Genomic DNA, 21110 nt, shown 5'->3' with positions numbered 1-21110 from the left:
CACTCTTGGGCTTACACTTCGAGCAGTCTGCATAAACAAAAAGACCTGTTTGAGCTTTTCTCTTTTCAAAGTCAACCTGATTACAAACGTGCAGGCTTACTCAGCGGCCGTTTGCACATGTAGGCCAACGAGGAAAGACAGGAGCCAGACCGCCACTTGCCGGGCTCACCCCTTCCCCCTTGGTTGACGTAGGCGCAGGATGCAACGTCGGCGCTGTCGGGAGAAAAGACACAAGCAATTATTTTCCCCGTTTTTCCTTTCTTTTTTTTCACTTTCCCCAAATGGCCCTTTTCAAAATTGGCTCCTCCACCTGACAACAGCAGTTACGTCTTACCTTTCGAGTTGATTTGAGGCCCAGTTGGTGTGATTCATTGTCTCGCCATCGGACCAGGTCAGATTCTGGCTCCCGTCTTCAAAGCGACACCAGAACTTGTCGCATTTCTGGGGGGAAAAAGAACAACAGTCCCACTTGTCGCAGCAGTCGACGGCCGCTTGCGCTTCCGTCTCACCTGGTTGGAGAGTCCCAGCCAGAAGGGGGTGTCCTCGCCCATGGTGCCCTTCACAAAGTCCTCCTCGGCCGAGGAGGTGATGGAGAGCAGGTCGCCGCCCATCCGGACGCAGTGGTGCCAGGCCCCCAGCCAACCGTTGGGCGTCACCACCTCCTTCTTGTAGCAGCTGGAGTCGTGCTCGAGCCACCCGGGAGCACACTTGTTGGCTGAGGGCACAATTTGGGGAACAGATCAGAGCACACTCCTGTTTTTGCCCTTCAGTCCACCATTTTGAGCAAAGGGCAATTTGCGGGTCACGGTTGGCCAAATCTACATTTTCTCGGGCAAATTGGAAGATCCGGGACTCGACTTGGTTAGCTTAGCCCAATGGCATCAAGAGACGTTTACATTTTGAAAGGATTCCGGAACATTCATCTTCGCGCTTGAGAAACAACCAAAGTGCCGCTGTACAAGGTAAAACGATGCAAAAAACATTCAACACGTGGCTGAGTGCTTCATAAAAACGAAAAAACACAGAATTTGTTGGTTGGCATGGTGTGACTCCAGGGTCATGGTTTTCGACGCAGTCGAAGGTGACTTACAGTCAGGAGCCGGCGTAGGCTTTACTGCAAGAGGAAAGGAAAAGAGACATCAAGGCACAGACGTCAAGGGGCGATGACAGTCAGTCGGTGGGGCGCTGCCTCTCACTTACCATTTCCTCTTTTCTTGCAGACGTAACCTCTCTCCTTGTTGCACGAGTCGTAGTGCCAGTTGCCGTTGCCAGTGAGGAAGGACAGACAATTTCCATCGGGGGTACCTGGGGGGCGGGAGAGAAGATCTCAGTGCTCCTCCGTTCCTCCAAATTGCAGCAGACAACCGTCTCCGACAGACCTGAAGTCGAGTGGACGTAAGTGAACGAGGCTCCGTCAGCCCACGTGCTGCCTTCGTCACTGATGGCGACATTGGCGCCCAACCACAGAGAGGATGCGTTCGTCAGACCCTTGATGTAACCTGTACCAGAATGAACGACATCATCAAGAGGAGCCGAGCGAGGAGGACGCGTCATCCGTTGAGCTCCGGGTGATCGACTTTCTCAGCTCAAAAGGAATTGAGTTAGACAGGGGGACCATCGAGAAATATTAAAACCAAAGCAGCAATAACAGTGCGGTTTGCAAACACAAATTGGAGCTACTGAAACAGGGTAGACGGCTGAGGGGATCAGACCTCAACCAGCATCTGACCAAAAAAATGCGGATATTGCATATATATGTGTGTGTGTGTGTGTGTGTGTGATAAAACTGATATATATATTAAAAAAAAACTGTTCACAGAAAAACGAGAAAACGAGATTGAAGAAAAAAAAAAAAAGCTTTTAGCTGACAGTCAATATGGATTCCGGAAGGACACTAATGGATCTTAATAGATCATCAACCAAAAGCATTTGACCCAGTAAATCATGGCATCATGGACTGGCTGAGGAGCTACTTAAGCAACAGGCAGCAATTTGTAAAAAGTCTGGAGATCATGTATCCCATAACAGGTGAACAACCTCTGCCCTTGGTCCTCTTCAACGACTTGTGTATCCAACATCATGAAATGATGATGATACAAACATCTATTGCGCTGGGGACAATTTACAGCAGCTTATGGAAACCAACAATCACCACAGAAATGAATACGTGGTTTAATGTAAAACCAAACTGCCAACAACAAAATTATTTGTCAGGTATAAATCGAAGTGAAAATTGACAATGGTATGAAAGAAAGAGTTTCTGAAAGAAAATTCCTGGGCGTGACTGTTGACAATAAAAAGCTGCTGGAAATCACACATTAATTAATCATGTAAAAACAAAAATGTCAAAGATTATTGCAATTCTGAGGAAAGCAAGAAGCAGTCCGGACTCCAGATACCTACATATTGCCATAACTGAACTACTGCGTGGAAATACGGGGTAACACCGAATAAGTCAAGCAATAGGAAAAATAACAAGGAGCATACAAACGCACTTTTTATAATACCCGACAAACTTTTGTCACTCAGGGATGTGATCAAACACAAGACAGCTCAAATTATATGTACACAGCAAGGTATAAAAGGTATAAATTTGTTTCTGGAAAGGCAAGCATGGTGGCTATCATCTGAGAAGGGAAGAGAATTTTCAGAGTGGAAAAGTCTTAACAACGATAAAAAGTAAGGGTATGACCGTCGTTTGTGGGGTGAAATTATGGAATGGTCTGGAAAATGAGCATGAAAATAGGGCAAACACAAGTGTTCCAAAAAAAGTGTCGAAAAACTGGTTTCTTAACATGTATGAGGGGGAAAAAAAGACAAAACTGACTACACACAGACTGACTACACTCGAGCATTCTTTGTTGTTGGCGGTTTTGGGTTGTTTGTTTCAGTGACTTAGATATGGCACTTTAAAGTGGTGTTTTATTTTCCTATTTTCATGTTTTAAATAGGTTCGAAATGAACATATAACAACAACAACTTGTTCATGGCCAATATTTCAATTCATGGCCGCCTACCGCGTACGAAGGTCTGCTCATGGTCGTCGGTGATGCTGAGCAGGTTCCCTTGGAGGCGTTGGCAGTCGTCTTGCGCCTTCTCCCAGGTCTTAGTGGGCTGGCGGATCATCAGGTAGCAGAAGTCGCTCTCGGAGTTGTCCAGCCACCAGCCGCATTTCTGAGTCCAGACTGCGAGCCAGACGGCGTAAGACAGCGTAAGACAGCGCAAGACAGCGCAAGACAGCGCAAGACTGCGCAAGACTGCGGCAGTGCGGGACACCTACCCGGCTGGCCGACTAATGGTGGCAGCTGTGGAGGCCCTCCGCGCTTGGCTGCAGAAAAAGCGGAGCGAATATTAGCAAATGCTTCACGCATCCAAAAGGGGCGCTCGGGAGGGACGTTTGCACCTGTTTTGCAGACCGGTGGGTATGTCCAGCGGCAACCACGTTTTCTGTACAGGTATTCGTTGGTATACAAAGAAGAACAGTCACCACCGGTGGCGTAGTCAACTCTTCCGTAGTCCTGCGGATGAGATTTTGGACAGAACTTTAGCGTGTTGCATTCGATGTGGTCATGTTCCCGCCGCATTTCCTCACTTGCACCTTCTCACATTAAAGTTTCACTTTGGTTGTTGGTTTCACTTTGTCAGTCATAGTAGTATGAACATTGCAATAAAACATTGTGCCCGCCCTGGCAACCCAAATACATGTCTGGGAAAAACATGCACAGAGCAACTAACCCTGTCAGTCAAAGTAGTATGAACATTGCAATAAAACATGGTGCCCGCCCTGGCAACCCAAATGTCTGGGGAAAATGTGCACAAAGCAACTAACCCTGAAGACCTAAAGACCGTCCATGATATATCATCTTAACCGCCTCCTCTCTAAAATCAGAGCGCCAATACTTTGTAAGCGGCTGCCCGATGCCTCGAGACAAGACGGATGCCTGCAACATGACTTTTCCAAAGGCCTTCAGCAATCCACTTACAGAAGCTGTTCCGTCAGTCCACTCGTAGTTGTTGCCCTTCTTCTTTTCTCCCATCCAAGTATGATAGTAATATGCGTGATCTTGATGAAAGGAAGGAGGAGAACAAGAGCTTCAGGGCAAGAAGAGCTTCAGCCAAATGACGACTGTGGCGGTTCTTCTTGGTGCTCACCAATAATGAATCGGGCATCTTGCTCAGAGTGTATGCTAGCCAGGTGGCCTCGCCGGGCGAGACAAAACTTCTCGCCTTCCTCCCAAGTTCTATGCGTCGTGTCAAAAAGATAGCAATCATCGCCATAAAGGAAGTTGCCATCGTCGCAGTCGGAAGCTGAGGCCACAAGGAAAAACATTGAGGAGGAAACCATGACGAGATGGTTAAAGCGCAAATAAGCGTGCTGCAACTCACTCTTCATTACAGCAGTAACACTATTGAAGGTACACGTCCGTCCCTCCGGGCAGCCTGCAAAAAAAGACCCGTTTGCGCATCTCACCTTTCATCAGCAACGTGACCACGGACGTGCAGACTTACTCTGCGGCCGTTTGCACATGTAGGCCAACGAGGAAGCGCAGGAGCCAGACATCCACCTCCCAGGCAAACGATAAGCTCCTTGGTTGACGTAGGCGCAGGACGCGACGTCGGCGCTGTCGGTAGATTATAAAATGGAACATTTTCCTATTTTTCCTTGAGTGCTCGTTCTCAAAATTGGTTCCAGAACCTTTACGCGTGTCCGCCTGACAACAGCATGCGAAGATGTGACTTCTTACCTTTTAAATTGGTCTGAGGTCCAGTTGGTGTATGTCGTTGTCTCACCATCGGACCAGATCAGCTTCTGGCTCCCGCCTTCAAAGCCACACCAGACGTCGTCGCATTTCTGGGGGGGAAAGAAGAAAACAGTTCCAGTTGTCGCTGCAGAGTCCACGACTGCTTCCGTCTCACCTGGTTGGAGAGTCCCAGCCAGAAGCGGGTGACCTTGCCCATGGTGCGCTTCACAAAGTCCTCCTCGGCCGAGGTGGTGATGGAGAGCAGGTCGCCGCCCTGCCAGACGCAGTGGTGCCGGGCCCCCAACCAACCGTTGGGCGTCACCACCTTCTTGTAGCAGCTGGAGTCGTGCTCGAGCCACCCGGAAAGACACTTGTTGGCTGAAGGCACAATTTGGGGATCAGGCGGACAGATCAGAGCACATTGATGGAACACTTGCATGTTTTTATTCTGTGCTCTTCATCGGGGGATCTCAACCAAATGCACAAGGATTCTGTCAGGGGGGATGGGGGGACCAACGCCCATTGTCGCTTTGGCCCCTTCCAAAAACATGCCTGTCCTCCATTTTTGGGTTCAGCCAGCGCCATGCAGCAACGTGGAGCGGCTGATTGTTTGCATAAAAGCATCACTTACGCCTGCCAAGGATTGCACACAATGGCCCCAAAGTGATGATACTAAGCTTCAGATGTACAGTGGGGCAAAAAGTATGTCGTCAGCCACCAATGGTGCAAGTTGTTCCACTTAAAAGATGCCATCATCATCATCATCATCATCATCTTCACCCTCAGCAAATACCCCACCCACCAGTTACGCACGTGTGGCATATCGATGACCAATGAGCTAAGCTCAAATCAGGTCATCGCACATTTCACCACTGGAGGGTGCTAAAGCACAACGCAACTCAATCGAATGGAACACGTTGCAACAGTTGGACCGCTCCCCCCTTCTTAGCTCAAGAAGCCCGCCCGCCCGCCCGCCCTTCCTTATATCAAAGTACAAAGCCAAACAAGCCAGGCCTGACTGTTTCATGAAGAAGGGCTTTTAAACTGCGGGCTCAATCAATCAATCAATCAATCAATCAATCAATCAATCAATCAATCAATCAATCCTAATAAGCATGGACTCTGAGGGGCAAATGCAATTATTCAGAAATGAACACGCATTGAAATCAGAGTCTCCTAAAAGTCCTACTCAATCTTTGAAAACATTATGCCGACACATTTTGATGATGCACAGCGATATTATGAACTGCACAACTGTGTTGCAACTTTTGTGTGTGTGATGATAACAGACCAGACACGAAGGTGTATTATTAATAATATAATTACAATATAATTATTAATATAACAATGATTATGATCTAGATTTAGATCATAATAACCATGATTTTTTTTATAACAGAGGTGCTAAGAAATATCTATTGTATAAAGGGGCTGTAAGAAATTATTGCTACAACTTTTTGGTGTGTGATGATAACAGACCAGACACGAAGGTGTATTATTAATAATATAATTACAATTATTAATATAACATAACGATTATTATCTGTATTTAGATCATAATAACCATGATTTTTTTTATAACAGAGGTGCTAAGAAATATCTATTGTATAAAGGGGCTGTAAGAAATTATTGCTAATACTCTATCAAGGACTGTAAGAAACTATTAATAATAATGACTAATAATGATTGATTATTATTCATTATAATTAGCTCATATAAATCATGAAAATGTTCGTATCATAGGGGCGCCAAGAAATATCTTGTCTATATACACTTGTGCATAATATATTGTATAAAGGGGTGTAAGAAATGATTATTCTTATTTATTATTATCATTATCATTATTAATAATAATAAATGTTATTATTATTATATATCATTTATTCTTCTTCTTGTGTCTTATTGTCATTCTGTGTCTTAAACCCTAACGGTGCAACTCATCTAAGTGTCACAAAGTCCAATCAGCCGCTCCTGAATTCCAAGCGTGCCCATGTTTTAGGAATAAAAAAATAGAAAAAATAAAAAATAACAGAGCGAAAGAAAAACAAAAGTATACACGGAAAAAAGAGATGGAAGGAAAAGCCCAGTAAAAACACATTCGGCTTCCAAAATAAAAGGGCCAATTTTAGATTGGATATTTTGAAGTTATATGCTCAACTTCAATACGTCATCCTGACAGCCAGTGCGCACTTAAAATTCACAAGCGGGGCTCGTTTGCCGCCGTAAGAAAACGCAAAGACACTTGACTCAACGGTTTTAGCTCGTCATTTCAAAGTCACGTTGCTCGGATGTTCGGACACAACAGCTTCCCACATGAATGATTAAAATGATGATGATAAAGGCAAGCCTCGATAACAAGAAAGGTCCGGTCCGGGACAATTGACGTACACAGCAACTACATCAAAGTGTCCGAATAATGAGGATTCTTCAAAGTTCCTCAAAGTGTTTGTCGTCCAAATGTGTGACATTGCAATGATTATTTTTTTTCTCTCAGGCACCGTAATGTTAGAATAGAAGCAGATGCAGTCGTGCTAACTCACAGTACAGTACATTCCAGCTCTTTACTGTTGTTTCAATGGACTAAAGATACAAATTGCTTACCTGAAGCACATGCCCAATATATGCCAATCAGGAGAAGAACACGCTTTAATTCTTCCCACATGTTGGAGGAAAATCCCCCCTCTCACTGAGGGTCGCTACGATTCTAGTCGGAAGAAAATAAATGATAAGTCGCCTCACTGCGAGTGGATTCAAGTACAGAGGAAAAATGAACGTTTGGTCCACCCTGCTCCGAGCCAAAGGCAGGCCACGCCCACACGACGCAGTACGTCAAACACGTCACATTCGAAGGTAGTCATCTCAAAGCACTCTCAAGCGACGTGGGGAGTGGCGCGCGCGCGCGTGTGCATAACCAAAAGGAAAAAAAAAAAAAAAAAAAAAAAAAAAAAAGCCTTTGATTCCTTTTGTTTTTGTGACTTTGTAAATGTTCTGGACGTGAACAACAGCGAAAAGCAGCCAACTCTTTACATTAACAGTAACAGTCAACTCGTTTAACAGTAAATACAAATAATTAAATCCAAGTATCTGAAAGCAAAACTGTTTGCCTGAAAATATTCAAAAGCATGTCGTACGTCTTCCCACTCCTCCTTTTCAGACAAGTAAATAGCCCATTTTGAGCAGTAGATTGTATTATGTAGTATTTATACAAAGTCATAATTTAAATGACGTTCACCTTGTTTTTGCTTTTTATTTTCATGTGTCTTCATTTGATTGATGATGTTTACATGTTTGAAACAAATTCATTCAAAAATCCATTCATTCGAGTCATGAAGTTCTTGGCCGACGCTCCCTTGGCTTTGAGGAGTCGTCAGAACGTTCAAGACTTCTTCCACAACGACACGTTTGTTTAACAAGGGCACAAATAGTTGTTCACGGGCCAAACTGATAATAACAACTAAAAAGTATCCATTTAGGGACAGAATTCCCCGCATGAGATGTCTTGGGAGGTCTCGAGCGGCGTGGCTGCGCGCTAAATAAACGTCCAGAAAAATGGCAAAGAAAAGTCAGTTTAATAAATAATGTAAGTTTTGAAAACAAACATTTTCTTTCCCGTTCACTGCAGGTCACAATGGGGACACCGATTGGCATTTTTGTGGACGATCGATATTCAGCAACAAAAGGAGAAAACAAAAATCCACTGATCGACCAGTGAGCCTGACTATTTTCATTATGATCATGAGGTCGACCAAACCGGTCTAGAAAGGGGGCTCAGCTTTCAACAAGAGGGAGCAGACAAACAAACGGCACCGCTGCTTGTTCCTTATGTTGCGAGTCCAAGGTTGCCTGAAACCAGAGGGCGGGGCCGAGTCGTGACAGCACCACACAGCAATGGCGAACAAATTGAAAAATGACTTCGGACTCATCACGCTCCTTTGGCTTTGCTGCGGGGGAGTCGTCAGAACGTTCAAGGCTTCTTCCACAACGATACGTTTGTTGAACAAGAGCACAGACACATAGTTGTTCACCTTTGGTCAAATTGATGATAATAACAACTAAAAAGTATCCACTTAGGGACTAAATTCCCCACATGAAATGTCTTGGAAAGTCTCGAGTGGCATGGCTGAGCGCTCAATAAATGTCCATACAAAAAGAAAAAACAGTTGAATAAATAATGCAAATTTCGAAAACAAACGTGACATTTTCTTTCATTTTCACTGCAGGTCACAATGGGGACCCAGTGTCGTTTTTGCGGACGATCGTTATTCAACAACAACAGGAGAGAACCAAAATCCACGGATGGACCGATAACCCTAACGTTCAAGACTTCTTCCACAACGACACATTTGTTTAACAAGGGCACAAAGACAAATAGTTGTTCACGGGCCAAACTGATAAAAACAACTAAAAAGTATCCATTTAGGGACAGAATTCCCCGCATGAGATGTCTTGGGAGGTCTCGAGCGGCGTGGCTGCGCGCTCAATAAATGTCCATAAAAAAAGAAATAACAGTTGAATAAATAATGCAAATTTTGAAAACAAACGTGACATTTTCTTTCATTTTCACTGCAGGTCACAATGGGGACCCAGTGTCGTTTTTGCGGACGATCGTTATTCAACAACAACAACAACAACAGCAGAGAACCAAAATCCACGGATGGACCGATAAGCCTTTCAACAAGAGGGAGCAGACACACGAACGGCAACACTGCTTGTTACTTATGTTTCACCTGCGTGAGCTGGCCCCGCACCCCACGCAAAATTCACGGAAAACAGTTTGTTTCGTTTGTGCTTCATTTGTGCTGATTTATGCTGTAAAAAATTTTGTTTTTGCTGCAACGTTTTTTTTAGTTATGAGAAATCATCCAGATTTCACCCAGCCCCCCCCCCATCTGCTCCAAATGAACCCAAAATGGCTACCGTTCGTTTGTGCTTTGTTTGCTTGACGTACGGTTTGGTAGGTATCACACATTTAATTTCTAACATGACGTCACTCAGGCAGCTCGGTGGAGCACTGGGTAGCACGTCCGCCTCACAGTTAGGAGGGTGCGGGTTCGATTCCACCTCCGGCCCTCCCTGTGCGGAGTTTGCATGTTCTCCCCGGGCCCGCGTGGGTTTTCTCCGGGCACTCCGGTTTCCTCCCACATCCCCAAAACATGCTTGGTAGGTCGATTGAAGACTCCAACTTGTCCCTTAGAACTTGTCCCTGCGAGTGCGAATGGTTGTTTGTCTCTGTGTGCCCTGCGATCGGCTGGCAACCGGTTCAGGGTGTCCCCCGCCTACTGCCCGATGATGGCTGGGATAGGCTCCAGCACTCCCGCGACCCCCGTGGGGACTAAGCGGTTCAGCAAATGGATGGATGGATGACATCACTCAGACCCCCCCCCCTCCCATCCGCTCCAAATGAACCCAAAACGGTACCGTTCGTTTGTGCTTTAATTGTGCTGCTACGGTGTGGAGTGTCTTCTTGAACTTAGGTTGTAAAATCCAGGACCTACTGTGACCGAGGTTTCGCTTTTTGGCAGGAAGGAGCACGCCCGTACATGTTTAAACCCTCACTACATTCAGTCTAAATACATTAATACACTTTATTTGAGAACTTCTCAGAGTCATTGCTGTGCAACAACATCCTGCTCTCCACACCTTTTTTTGAATTGTCTACACTGTACTGTGTCCTCTCTGCATCCATTGCAGCCTGGCCATCCTGGAAGAGGGACCCTCCCTTCTGTGGCAGAGGCTGTGATGTACCGAAGTCAAATTCCTTGTTTGGCAGGCCCAAACATGGCGAATAAAAATTCTTGAATCTTGAATCTTCTAAGCTACCCTCTCAACCTTATCAAGCACTCTGGCCTAACCTCCTTTCCTAGGACACCAAGCCAAGCCATGCCATGTATTTAGTATTTCAAGGAAATGTAAATTGCCTTTCATGACCAATTCTACCATCTAGTGGTACAGTAAGAGGCAGACAATGTGAGTTTCTTATTAAACGAGGTCAATTTAGAGGGGGCAGCAGCTCGGCGCACTGGTTAGCATGCCCGCCTCACAGTTAGTAGGGTGCGGGTTCGATTCTCCATCCGGCCCTCCCCGTGTGGAGTTTGCATGTTCTCCCCGTGCCCGCATGGGTTTTCTCCGGGCACTCCGGTTTCCTCACACGTCGACCCCCAAAAAATATGCTTGCTAGGCCGATTGAGCGCTCCAAATTTTCTCTAGGCGCGAGCGCAAATGGTTGTTCGTCTTTGTGTGCCCTGCAATTGGCTGGCAACCGGTTCAGGGTGTCCCGATGACTGCTGGGATAGGCTCCAGCACACCTGTGACCCCCGTGGGGACAAGCGGTATAGAAGATGGATGGATGGACGGATTTAGGGGGTGAGTGTGCACATTCATTCAAAGAACTCCGCAGCTCACGCCTAAAAACACTCCTCACTTGAGCCACTGTTTGTGGATACGTCCATCCTGTCTTTTCATTTGATAAGTTCTTTGTGTGTTCATCTATCATCATGTGCCTTTGGTCTGTCATCAGATACTTCACAGCCAGCAGGCACTCACAAGAACACACATTAAGAGGGAGTGCTGCGGGGAAAGCTAGAGACCTCATCATCACAACACTATCCAGGTATTTGTACAACTTTCACTGAGCGTTTTTTCTGATATACGTACAATTATATATCTATACATAGTTTTAATTTTATGCTGACGCCGTGTCTGGTTTGTGCATGTACTTTGGGCCAATGTAGATGCAATAAAATTGCGTCTAGCCATCTCACTAGAGGGCAGCAGTGAGTTTTGAATGGTGCGTCCATGAACACAACCGTTGTCGGAATAAGCGAACCTTATTTCAATTTTGGAGTACGCATTAATTTATAGGGTAACTTAGTAGATAGATAAGCCAAAGAAAACGAAGGTTGCGTTCCTCTGGTGACAAATTGGCACTGGCGGGATTTTCTTGCCCGAAGCCATGTTGAAGAGAATTTAAAGTTGTGATCTCCGAGGATCGCTGAACGCAACGTGGTCCCCCGTCGTCAACGTTCACGGCAAAGCTTCGATTGCCTGATACCACAGCAGAAAGCGGCATCTTTCTTGCAGCATCTTCAACATCATAACATTTAGACGGGCCATGAAGGCGTCCACAAGTGTTTTGCTTTTCCTGGTGCTATCCGCATCCGTGCTCTCGACGGCCCAAGCGGCCAGGAGCCGGACCAGCAGCCAGAACAGCTTCCGACGGGCGGCCAACGGCATCTACCAGACGCTGAGCAACGTCTTCGGGGAGGATAACATCCGATGCCTCTACAAGGTGAACGTGCGGGATTTAACGATTGATTGATTGATTGATTCTTGTGCGTGTATGATGCATATGTGACCAACGAGGAGATCAAGATCATTCGGGGGAGGGGGGTAAATCTGTCTGGACGAGGATGCCATTTGGAAACTCATTAAATTCGGAATTCTCCCTCGAAACATACCTCGTAATAAAGACGATCTACTAAAGCGTCTGTTAGGCTTACTGATCCTTTACGCAATGTTACACTAAAATGCAGCTGAATCAATTTGTGACGTTACGCTCTCTGATCAAGCTACCTGAACATTTGACGCTACTTCCGGCGCCGAGCTCTCTGCGTGCGCGGAAGCTGTTTCAGCCTCCCCCCCCCCCCCCCCCCCCCTTTGGTAATAAAAACGCCTGTCTATTTACTGTTTTTTTTTTTGTTGTTGTTTTTTTTTACCAAACACACCCAAATGTGCTAGAGGCGATTGTAGTGACCGGCGTCGTTCGACTCACCAGATTTCTTAAGGCACAGGTGGCAGAACAGAATTGGGTTGCATCGAGAGGTACCACCGACGTCCCATGGATCATACATAAACTAAACACAATGTCCATGTCCATTCAATTTTAAAATAATTACCAGGCGAGAGGAATTATTACTCAATTACCCTCAAATGATTTCACCCTCTATTTTGAAAAGGGAAAAACTATTTGTGAACAAGATATTTTAAAGCCTGTTCTCTTCCAGTTTTTCTCCAAAGCAACAGAGCGCTTTGTACATGGCGTAGACTCCTTCCTTGACACCATCTGGAAAATCTGGACGGATCTCCTTGATATTATGGGCATTGACTGTAAGTTCAATGTAGCTCTTCGTATTATTTCCTCAACTATAACGGCCTCCATTGAATAGATGCCATTTCTCAAAGTTAACTCAAATCCAGGCGCTCATCTGAACTCAGTTCCTCTCCCTTCCATGTGCAGCGTCCAACCTGAGTCACTACTTCAGCCCGGCATCCTTGAGCAGCAACCCGGCACGCGCCCTGCCCCTCGTGGCCGGTGCCCTAGCAGGCCTGTGGTTGCTGTCGGTGTTTCTGGGCGGCGTCTTCTACATGCTGCACGTTGTCTTTGGCCGCTTCTTCTGGATGGCGCGCGTGCTTCTGTTGACCCTGGCCTGCCTGTACGTGCTGCAAAAGTTCGAGGGCGACCCAGAGCGCACGCTGTTGCCTCTGTGCGTCATCATGGTGCTGTACTTCATGACGGGTCCCGTGGGCATGTACTGGCGACGCGGCACCGGCTCCATGGAGGAGAAGATAGACCACATGGAGACTCAGCTCCGCCTGCTCAATATGCGGATGAATCGGATATTCGAGCTGGAGACCATGGACGAGTAGACGCGGCGGCGCTCCCTCTTATCGGTATTCAAAGGTCCCAACGAGAATTTCTGCGGGTCGAGTTCATAGTCAAATATCAAAAATTTCAAGCCTTTGTTTGCATGTTTGTCCTGGCTACAGCGGTACCTCAAAGGTCAAAACATTCATTGAGTGTCCAGGTTAGGGTAAAGTCACATTTGAACAGTTAACTGTTGTACAAGTATAAAAAGAAGTCTAATGGAATCAGTAAACGGAGCAAGGCAAGCTTTCAAAATACTCACCCACTTCCTCCCTTTGTGGCAAACAATTTCTTCCTTGACTTCACACCACCGTCATTGCACTAGCATGACACTGGAACACTCCCAAGTATTTTCTTAATATTGTTAAAAGAAAAAAAACACTACTGGTAATCCTGACTAAAACGAAGCCTGCCGAGGGGCCGATATCCCCCTAGTTAGACCTTGGAGGTACCACGTATTCCACCAAAAACAAGTCCTCTATTTTGCAAGATGTTCGATTATTTCACCAGTGCGTGTACAACACGGGGGCCACTATGACCTGTTTTATTCAGTTTTGTTTTCTAGTCACACTGTGGTAAAAATAGTGCTCATACTCAACCTAATTGAGCAAAGGTTTTGGGACAGACCACCAAACAGGTCGTTAAAATGTCTGAGCGGGTGGCGGGGAGGTGACATCTGTTATGAGTACTTAAGTCCACGCTGCGTGTATATCATGACAGGAATGTCTCCTACCATGGCTACACAACACTATTCTCAGGGACTAATTGGACTAAACATTTTAAGTAGATCAACTTTTTTTTTCCCCTGCCGTGATCAAATAATCCTGCTCATGTTTATTTTCAATTGTTTTAAATTAAATGTCATCTCTGTTTCCCCCGAACAAATCTTAATGATGGCGAGTTCATGAATTCTCTTGTCACGCATTCCGGACTCAAGAGACGTCATTTTGTAATTGTAATGCCGCGTCAAGGCCAAAGAAGCAACTAATAATATCGCAGAATGTAAGCGTTCTCAACAAGCATATTGTGATGAATTCAGAACCGCATATGCCGTATATAGCTTTTAATTGTCCCGATTAATCTGTTTGCATCCATGTTGTCTTAATATGAAGTGATGGATCATACATCTGAATACCACAGAGAAACGTTTCTTGCCGTATTTGAGTCAATATTACAACCTGTTTATTTTTACTTAAGAAGCGATTGTGTAGGAACAAATGTGTGGGTAGGGGAGGGTTAATAGAGGTTATTAAATGTGTTCCAGGGTTGGGGCGACTTTTTATACAGGGTTCATGCTAAATGTATGAAATGTGACACCGTTTTATTCTGCATTTTTGATTTTTTTTAATTTGAAGAACAGCATGGCAGTCTGGCAAAGGTTCTCATATGGCCCAGCCATTTTAGTCATATACAGTGTATGTCAAAGTACTGGTAAGCTTCATTTGTTAGCAGGGGATGGATGGATGGATGGATGGATGGATGGATGGATGGATGGATGGCTGGCTGGCTGGATGGATGGATGGATGGATGGATGGATGGATGGATGGATGGATGGATGGATGGATGGAAGGAAGGAAGGACGGACGGACGGACGGACGGACGGACGTACGTTTTACTACAAACAACGTGTTGTGTTTGCTTTTTGATAAAAATTGTTTTACATGTCAGTTTAGAGACGCTTTTTGGGCTGTCTGGTCAATAAATTTATGGAGCGTTACACTGGAAAATGGTCAAGTTTACAAAAAAGTGCTATGCATATGTGGGATTTTACGCTGAAAGGCACTTCAGTTTAGCAACTACTGCACTATTCCCGCTTGAAAAATGCCAATACTGCATTTGATTCATGAACTAATTGTATCCTCGCTGTTCCTGTTTCCACATGCAGCCTTTTTCTGTTATGTGCCAACTTGAATCAGCAGGTTTGATTTATGTGTGTGCGTGCGCATGTATGTCTTTTTTCCCCCCTCGTTTTGTCTTAATTGTATATGTAGTATTGACCACGTAGAAAGTTGTGAAAACTGATTTTGGGTGTACGTGTTTGTGAGTTTATATGCAAAAATGTCCATGGTAGTAATTGAATCTTGTGTTGTTGTGGGCGTGCGTGAACATTTGCAAACAAATTCCATATTTAAATGAAACGAATTAAAGACAGAAACACAAAGTGTCCGGTGCTCTTTTGACAAGATGACCAGTAAGTGTGCAGGGGTCTCATACATGCCGCTATGCCACACCTTGTCAAACTGACATGGCATGTTGACAAATTTATTTGCATTTGCAATCATTTATATTCCATGATTTGCTCATTGCGTTGAATATTTTCCTACAAACCTCATACGTTATTGCATAGTTAGTTCTGCAGCTTTATCTTAAAAATATGTTCACCTCTACATGTCTACAAAATACTCGATTTGGCTTCAGACTGATGACATTTTAAAAGAATCCACAATTTGGGAGTACCAAACTGGTCCATAGTTCGTGTGGCGGTTCACATAGCTTGATTCAAGGTCAGTGTCTCCATTTGCAATTGTCCTGTGGTGACCAGGCTCCCAATCCCAACGTCCCTGAAGGGGACAAGGGCTATTCAAAATGGCTGAAGGCTGAATCCTTGTCATTTCATCAATCTTTGCAACATAACATTTTCCCCCAAAAAGTTGAAAATCTTGCAAATCAGAAAAGAAGAATCACAACGTGACACTGGTTGACTTCCAGGTTGTCCACATTTGCAAAAGAATGCTCCCATAAGGAAACCGCTGCACTGGTGATTTCATAATTAGTACACTAGGCTTTGATATCTACGAACAAATAAAACAGAAAAGAAGTCAAACGAGTCACTATTTGACATGTCTGACTGAAATCCAATTTAACATTTTTATTCAATCCCAAATGGAATTTCTTTTGGGTGCATTTTCCCCTTTTAATCCCACATTTCTGTACTTTATTTTATATCCCCAAATAGAAATTTTTCTTTGTGTGTAAATATTATTTAGTTTCTACTTTGTTTCTTTAAGCTCCTCCAATATATGTTTTTCTCGTGACACATTGTTTTATTTTCAACTAAACTTTGCCGACACGTCTGGTAACAGAGTGAAAAACAGAGTTAAAACTTTTGGGCGCTGATTGAGCTAAAGTGCCACAAGACTCGCTGACATCGCCTATCACGACGACGACCGTTTGAACTCTGGACATTTCATTTGATTTGTGAGGCACATATTTATCCAGTAAACGCTACCTTCTAGAATCGGGACAGTACTCTGATGTCTGTGTGGTCGGCGTCTCCTGAAGCGATCTCTGGTGTTTGGAGAAGCTGGATGTGATGAATTCCACTGTTGAAGCTGGCACAGAGCACATTGGAGGCGTCGCTGGCCGCCAAAGACACCAGAGGACCGGCGCCGTCCAGCGACAGGGTGGCTAAACACACTTAAAGAGAACGACGGAAACCCATCAAACGTAACCTAAATGCCATCAGAAGCGCCAGTTGTCCTACCTGCTGAGTTTTGGTCCCACACTTTGACGGAGCTGTCATGTGAGGACGTGGCCACCAGAGTGGCGCCATTGCCTCCCGCTGCCGCAGGAAGGAAGACGCAGCACGAGGTGGTCTGCAGGTGGCCACGGTACTCCACCACTTTGCAGCCTGGCTGACGCAGATCCCACAGCTGACCGTACACACAACATCATGGGAGACTACGACTGAGTCATTTGCTTTTTTTTTTTTTCTTGCACCGTTTAAAAATACACATGTTTTCTCATAATAGTAAAACTTTTTTGCTATAATATTACATACAACTTTACTACTGTAACGTCAAATTTTGCTCACCAAATTAGTCTTTTGGTTTGTTTTTTTCATGTTAAAACTATGGCTGTTATGACTTTGATCTCATGAATTCATCTTGAATCATGCTGTAATATTTATAGAACTTATTTTCATGAAATTAAGACTACTCAGGAAATAGTTCAACTTCATTCCTGGAATATTTTAATATTTTTTTGGAAAGGTCCCCCCACCCCCACCCCTTGTTTTCCCCAAAACTTTCCATCAGGTATCAAAATAAGAGGACATGAGCTCAATCTCACCGTAGCCTCGCAGCCTTGGCCTCCAAAACCGTTGCTGCTGGACACCAGGTGATTTCCGTTGTCGGAAACGTCACAGTGGGTCTGGATGTATTGCTTGGCCGGAAAAGTGTTGGTCACCTGCCACGCTCGGCTGTCCCACACTCTGCGTGCACACGTAACAGATTGGAAAGTGACAAAGTGCCGCACCTTATCTGGGATGTGACCTATGCAAGTACCGTATTGGGCCGAATATAAGACGAGGTTCTTTGCATTGAAATCAGACTGAAAGAGTGGGGGTCGTCTTATATTCGGGGTCTAGACATTATACCCATTTTCACTTGTGCGCAGCGGTAAGTTAAAGGTTGCTGGTATCGACGGAGTATGTTGCTGTGATCGTACGAGTGGCCGTTACGCAGCGGCACGGTAACTAACGGTCGCCAGCAAATGTATTTTGTTGTCTCGATCAATGACTTATGTTTGGTGTGTTGCCGAGAGTATTTCATTCATGGTTATTTATTACTCTTTGTTGCCAATAATTCAGTAAAGCAATCAAAACTGAACCACGTCTTCCCTACTGTGTTCTGACCGACGCCCGGGGGCGAAAAGAGCGTAACCATCCGAGCCGACCCCCTATACGGTCCTCAGGCTCCCCAACATTAACGGTAGCAGTTTGCATTATCTTATTGCAATGTTTTTCCTTATTCAGATTTGTTTCAAGACTAGTTACAGTTAGACTTCACTTTAATGGTTATTGCAGTTATTGAAATGTTGTTGTTTTATCACAATAGATTGGTTTATTTACAAACCAGAAGCCATTCATTTACAAATGTGATTGCACTTTAGTTTACGGATTTAAATGTGCAGATATTACGATGTGACAAGACAGTTTTTGCATGATTTGAATGAGGCAAAATAACGTGCTTTTTCTCTCGAATATATTGTTATAATCATTTGTTTCAGATGTCATTACTTTCTGTATAAAAATTAAATTTGGTGTTCAAAAAGTCATTTTTCAAACTTTTTCAAAGAGGGTGTCTTCTTATAATCGGGGTTGTCTCACATTCGGGCCAATACAGTATGTCGTCATCCAAGCAAATCTAAACTCCACAGTGGCTGCTTCGGAGAGCTGTAGTAGCGAAACTTGTCAGTGCCGTATTGGTTTTGTCGTAGTCAAAGCAAATCCAAAGTCCACAGTGGCTGCTTTGGAGAGCTGTAGTAGCGAAACCTGTCTGTACCGTATGGTTTTGTCCTCCGACGTCTGCACGAGCGAGGAGCTGCCTGGCACCCAACACACGTGTGTCACCTGAAAAGTCGTCAAGGGGGTTGAGCTTCAAGGTATCGCGTGGCCTTGATGGACGGAGCATAATGAGCGCATTGTTCTCACCAGGTTTCGGGAAATGTTGTGTCTCTGCTCGCATTTCGCAGATTCAATGTCCCACAGGCACATGCAGTTGTCGCGGGACCCCGTGCACAGTTTCCTCCCATCTATGGAAACGCGGCAGCAACCGTGTCAGTTTTCTTTTCTTTGCAAACTGATGATTTCTGAATGAAGATCTTTTGATGCGATTCCTTTTTTCTGTAATGAAGGTCGATTTGTCTTACAATCCTCGTGTCAAAATAACATCACACAAGCGATTCATCAAATGAGACCCTTTGCTAAGATTTTCATTACACAGATGCTACTTTTTTTTTTTTTTGTGTGCATGTAATAAATCATTTCACAATCTGTGTACCGTGATAGAAATTCGCCCAAACATTTGTGACATTGTCAAACATGGGAAATGAGGACATTTGCAGGGTTGTGTGCGTGCAAGAGAGTGAATACCGGGGCTGATTGCAAGCCCGTTGACCACTAACTGGTGCCCGGAAAACTCCTGAATGGGCTCGTCCCCCTGGTTCAAGTCCCACATTAGGACGGACTTGTCCCGCGAGGCGCTGAAGACCCACGTGCTGCCCGGATAACACACCACCTGAGTTCAAAACACAAAGTAGAGATGATGGGGTTTTTTTTTTTGTGTGTGTGTGCATTTCCAGCCCACCGATGCAGAATATTGGCGTTACCTTGGTAATCTCTCTGTTATGACCCTGGAAGCATTGACACATGCGGCCTCGTTTCCAGTCATACACCACCACCGCCTGTGGAGCACGTTTCGTTGGAATTCAATTTGATTGCGTTCAAACTTCAACGACTGTCCGCTACCTGGTCGGTGCCTCCAGAAACGCACAGATGGGCGCTGAGATTTGTGACGGTGTTGACGGAGCCACGGTGGGCCGGTTCATACTGAACCACCTGGCTGTCGAGCACGCCGTCTGCCTTTTCACTCTGTGAGGCTCTGGACACGGAAGAGGAAACATGTGATAGCAATGGAGCAGAAAATGGATCTTAATACGACGTGAAAAAGCCAGTCATATTCTGGCTCGCAACACAAAAAGGAAAAAAAAAAAAACAAGACTTGTGAGTTGAGTGTATCATGAGCGTAAAGAAAGCACAACGTACCTGTACAGCTCAGACCGCTTGCGAAACTTGCTCTGCAGCTTGCCCATGTCTGAATGTCAGAACCTGCGACCATATTTTCTTTAGCTTTTCTTAACTCGCTAATAAAGGCTCAAACAATTACTTTGCGTAACAGATGCTCATGCAGGGAACACACACCGGTCGCCAGCCAATTGCAGGACACATCGACAACCATTTTACACTTGGGTAAGCTGTTTACTCTTAAGACATGGTCATTCTATTAGTGCACTGAATTGTCTTACTGGTGAGGGAATCGAGAATATCGAATAAATGCTGAAAGTCAAACTGTGCTTCAAAGCTACAAACATAAAATACTTTTAGGACAGAAATGCTACTAGTAGGCCCAAAGTGTTCTACTAGTGTCCTGACTAGTAGTAATAGAACTAGTACTAGTACAGTTACATGGACACTCACACTGCTTTCCATTCAGTAAGCACTCCGGTAGAAAAAAAAGCTGCTAGAAAAAAAAAAAAAGGCTAACAATTTTATTTGCCTTGGAGGACTTCACTGCCATTATTCAAGATTTTATGTATTTATTTATGAGATTACATCACGTGGCAGGCGCACACACAAAAAGAAAGCACACGTCTTAGCTTCTTAAGCAATTAAATCCTATTAACGTCCCAAGGAATTAGAAAACACCGGCCGCCTACCAACTGCTATGATTGTTCCAACATTTAGAAAGAAAGTTAGAGTAGTTGTGTGGTCTAATGACGCGCAGAAGTAGTGAGTGGAACGTGATAATTTTGTATTGGCGTGTACCTGCCAGTCCAGCCAGGAGTCTTCGAGATGCCACCGCTAGCCGCCTAGCATTATAACTAATCTTTCACCATCACGTTCGGCGCTCTGACGACGTTACAGCGAGTCTTCGTCCGAACACCGCCGAACAGTTCCCCTCAGGCTGACATGACATTTTAAAAAATGGAGAAGAAGAGTAGGAGGGTTAGTTTTGGGCAAGTTCTCTTCCTTCGAGACCCGGGAGGAGAGAGCGTCGCTTTCTCCGTAGCTAGGCAAGCATGAGAATCACGTGACCGACAGATGGTTGTCAGGGCAACGGCTCCGCCTCTAAAATGACATTCAGTATGGTGAGTTGGACAGTACTTTCATTTGTTCAATTTATTTTATATATATATATGTAATCAAATGTGAAAATTTGTCT

At 44.8% G+C, this 21110-nt stretch overlaps 5 protein-coding genes and 1 long non-coding RNA gene across 9 annotated transcripts; 1 reads left to right on the top strand and 5 right to left on the bottom strand.

Annotated features, from left to right (window-relative positions):
* Window positions 1-59: 59 nt before the first annotated feature.
* LOC119127307 (lymphocyte antigen 75-like) lies at window positions 60-867 on the bottom strand. The gene is made up of 3 exons (XM_037259220.1): window positions 510-867; window positions 335-441; window positions 60-213 (listed from the first exon to the last, which is right to left on the bottom strand). Exons 1-3 carry the CDS (start codon window positions 609-611, stop codon window positions 81-83), a joined length of 342 nt encoding a protein of 113 aa, XP_037115115.1. The 5' UTR covers window positions 612-867; the 3' UTR covers window positions 60-80.
* Window positions 868-3584, bottom strand: LOC119127417 (alpha-N-acetylgalactosamine-specific lectin-like). Its single transcript, XM_037259353.1, has 7 exons — window positions 3488-3584; window positions 3281-3328; window positions 3018-3185; window positions 1380-1499; window positions 1201-1305; window positions 1014-1114; window positions 868-930 (listed from the first exon to the last, which is right to left on the bottom strand). Exons 1-7 carry the CDS (start codon window positions 3582-3584, stop codon window positions 868-870), a joined length of 702 nt encoding a protein of 233 aa, XP_037115248.1.
* A 398-nt stretch (window positions 3585-3982) lies between these two features.
* On the bottom strand, window positions 3983-4440 carry LOC119127333. Its single transcript, XR_005098806.1, has 3 exons — window positions 4387-4440; window positions 4153-4308; window positions 3983-4063 (listed from the first exon to the last, which is right to left on the bottom strand). It is a non-coding gene; the product is annotated as an uncharacterized LOC119127333 (long non-coding RNA).
* Window positions 4441-4477: 37 nt separating this feature from the next.
* LOC119127415 (rheacalcin-1-like) lies at window positions 4478-5181 on the bottom strand. Its single transcript, XM_037259351.1, has 3 exons — window positions 4918-5181; window positions 4746-4852; window positions 4478-4622 (listed from the first exon to the last, which is right to left on the bottom strand). The coding sequence occupies exons 1-3, from the start codon at window positions 5179-5181 to the stop codon at window positions 4478-4480; spliced, it is 516 nt and encodes a 171-aa protein (XP_037115246.1).
* A 6513-nt stretch (window positions 5182-11694) lies between these two features.
* On the top strand, window positions 11695-14804 carry LOC119127653 (bri3 binding protein). Its single transcript, XM_037259661.1, has 3 exons — window positions 11695-12030; window positions 12746-12848; window positions 12979-14804. The coding sequence occupies exons 1-3, from the start codon at window positions 11854-11856 to the stop codon at window positions 13386-13388; spliced, it is 690 nt and encodes a 229-aa protein (XP_037115556.1). The 5' UTR covers window positions 11695-11853; the 3' UTR covers window positions 13389-14804.
* Window positions 14805-15550: 746 nt separating this feature from the next.
* On the bottom strand, window positions 15551-20987 carry wdr31 (WD repeat domain 31). 4 transcript variants are annotated; one of them, XM_037259616.1, is made up of 11 exons: window positions 20714-20987; window positions 19934-19996; window positions 19637-19769; window positions 19498-19572; window positions 19262-19406; window positions 18821-18921; window positions 18672-18739; window positions 17458-17599; window positions 16871-17039; window positions 16616-16803; window positions 15551-16178 (listed from the first exon to the last, which is right to left on the bottom strand). In XM_037259616.1, exons 2-10 carry the CDS (start codon window positions 19978-19980, stop codon window positions 16619-16621), a joined length of 1065 nt encoding a protein of 354 aa, XP_037115511.1. In that variant the 5' UTR covers window positions 19981-19996; window positions 20714-20987; the 3' UTR covers window positions 15551-16178; window positions 16616-16618. The 4 variants fall into 4 exon arrangements, with proteins under 4 accessions (XP_037115511.1, XP_037115513.1, XP_037115514.1 ...); XM_037259618.1 differs by having other exon boundaries at window positions 15551-15947; XM_037259619.1 differs by having other exon boundaries at window positions 15551-15947; window positions 16620-16803.
* Window positions 20988-21110: the final 123 nt, after the last annotated feature.

The sequence above is a fragment of the Syngnathus acus genome, chromosome 9 (genome assembly GCF_901709675.1).
Source record: "Syngnathus acus chromosome 9, fSynAcu1.2, whole genome shotgun sequence".
Lineage (NCBI taxonomy): Eukaryota > Metazoa > Chordata > Actinopteri > Syngnathiformes > Syngnathidae > Syngnathus > Syngnathus acus.
This window is presented reverse-complemented; position numbering and strand designations above follow the sequence as displayed.

What these genes read in the sequence shown, in the direction of transcription:
- LOC119127307 (XM_037259220.1), bottom strand. Translation starts at nt 611, where the DNA reads ATGGGCGGCGACCTGCTCTCCATCACCTCCTCGGCCGAGGAGGACTTT. An exon ending in GGCTGGGACTCTCCAACCAG is followed by an intron (nt 442 to 509) that starts GTGAGACGGAAG and finishes TTTTCCCCCCAG; the next exon opens with AAATGCGACAAGTTCTGGTG. An exon ending in GCCTCAAATCAACTCGAAAG is followed by an intron (nt 214 to 334) that starts GTAAGACGTAAC and finishes TTCTCCCGACAG; the next exon opens with CGCCGACGTTGCATCCTGCG.
- LOC119127417 (XM_037259353.1), bottom strand. Translation starts at nt 3,584, where the DNA reads ATGCGGCGGGAACATGACCACATCGAATGCAACACGCTAAAGTTCTGT. An exon ending in AGTTGACTACGCCACCGGTG is followed by an intron (nt 3,329 to 3,487) that starts GTGACTGTTCTT and finishes CTTTTTCTGCAG; the next exon opens with CCAAGCGCGGAGGGCCTCCA. An exon ending in TGAGCAGACCTTCGTACGCG is followed by an intron (nt 1,500 to 3,017) that starts GTAGGCGGCCAT and finishes ATTCTGGTACAG; the next exon opens with GTTACATCAAGGGTCTGACG.
- LOC119127415 (XM_037259351.1), bottom strand. Translation starts at nt 5,181, where the DNA reads ATGCAAGTGTTCCATCAATGTGCTCTGATCTGTCCGCCTGATCCCCAA. An exon ending in GGCTGGGACTCTCCAACCAG is followed by an intron (nt 4,853 to 4,917) that starts GTGAGACGGAAG and finishes TTTCCCCCCCAG; the next exon opens with AAATGCGACGACGTCTGGTG. An exon ending in ACCTCAGACCAATTTAAAAG is followed by an intron (nt 4,623 to 4,745) that starts GTAAGAAGTCAC and finishes ATCTACCGACAG; the next exon opens with CGCCGACGTCGCGTCCTGCG.
- LOC119127653 (XM_037259661.1), top strand. Translation starts at nt 11,854, where the DNA reads ATGAAGGCGTCCACAAGTGTTTTGCTTTTCCTGGTGCTATCCGCATCC. An exon ending in ACATCCGATGCCTCTACAAG is followed by an intron (nt 12,031 to 12,745) that starts GTGAACGTGCGG and finishes GTTCTCTTCCAG; the next exon opens with TTTTTCTCCAAAGCAACAGA. An exon ending in TGATATTATGGGCATTGACT is followed by an intron (nt 12,849 to 12,978) that starts GTAAGTTCAATG and finishes TTCCATGTGCAG; the next exon opens with CGTCCAACCTGAGTCACTAC.
- wdr31 (XM_037259615.1), bottom strand. Translation starts at nt 19,980, where the DNA reads ATGGGCAAGCTGCAGAGCAAGTTTCGCAAGCGGTCTGAGCTGTACAG. An exon ending in AAGCGGTCTGAGCTGTACAG is followed by an intron (nt 19,770 to 19,933) that starts GTACGTTGTGCT and finishes TTCCGTGTCCAG; the next exon opens with AGCCTCACAGAGTGAAAAGG. An exon ending in GCCAAGGCTGCGAGGCTACG is followed by an intron (nt 17,040 to 17,457) that starts GTGAGATTGAGC and finishes GTGTACGGTCAG; the next exon opens with CTGTGGGATCTGCGTCAGCC.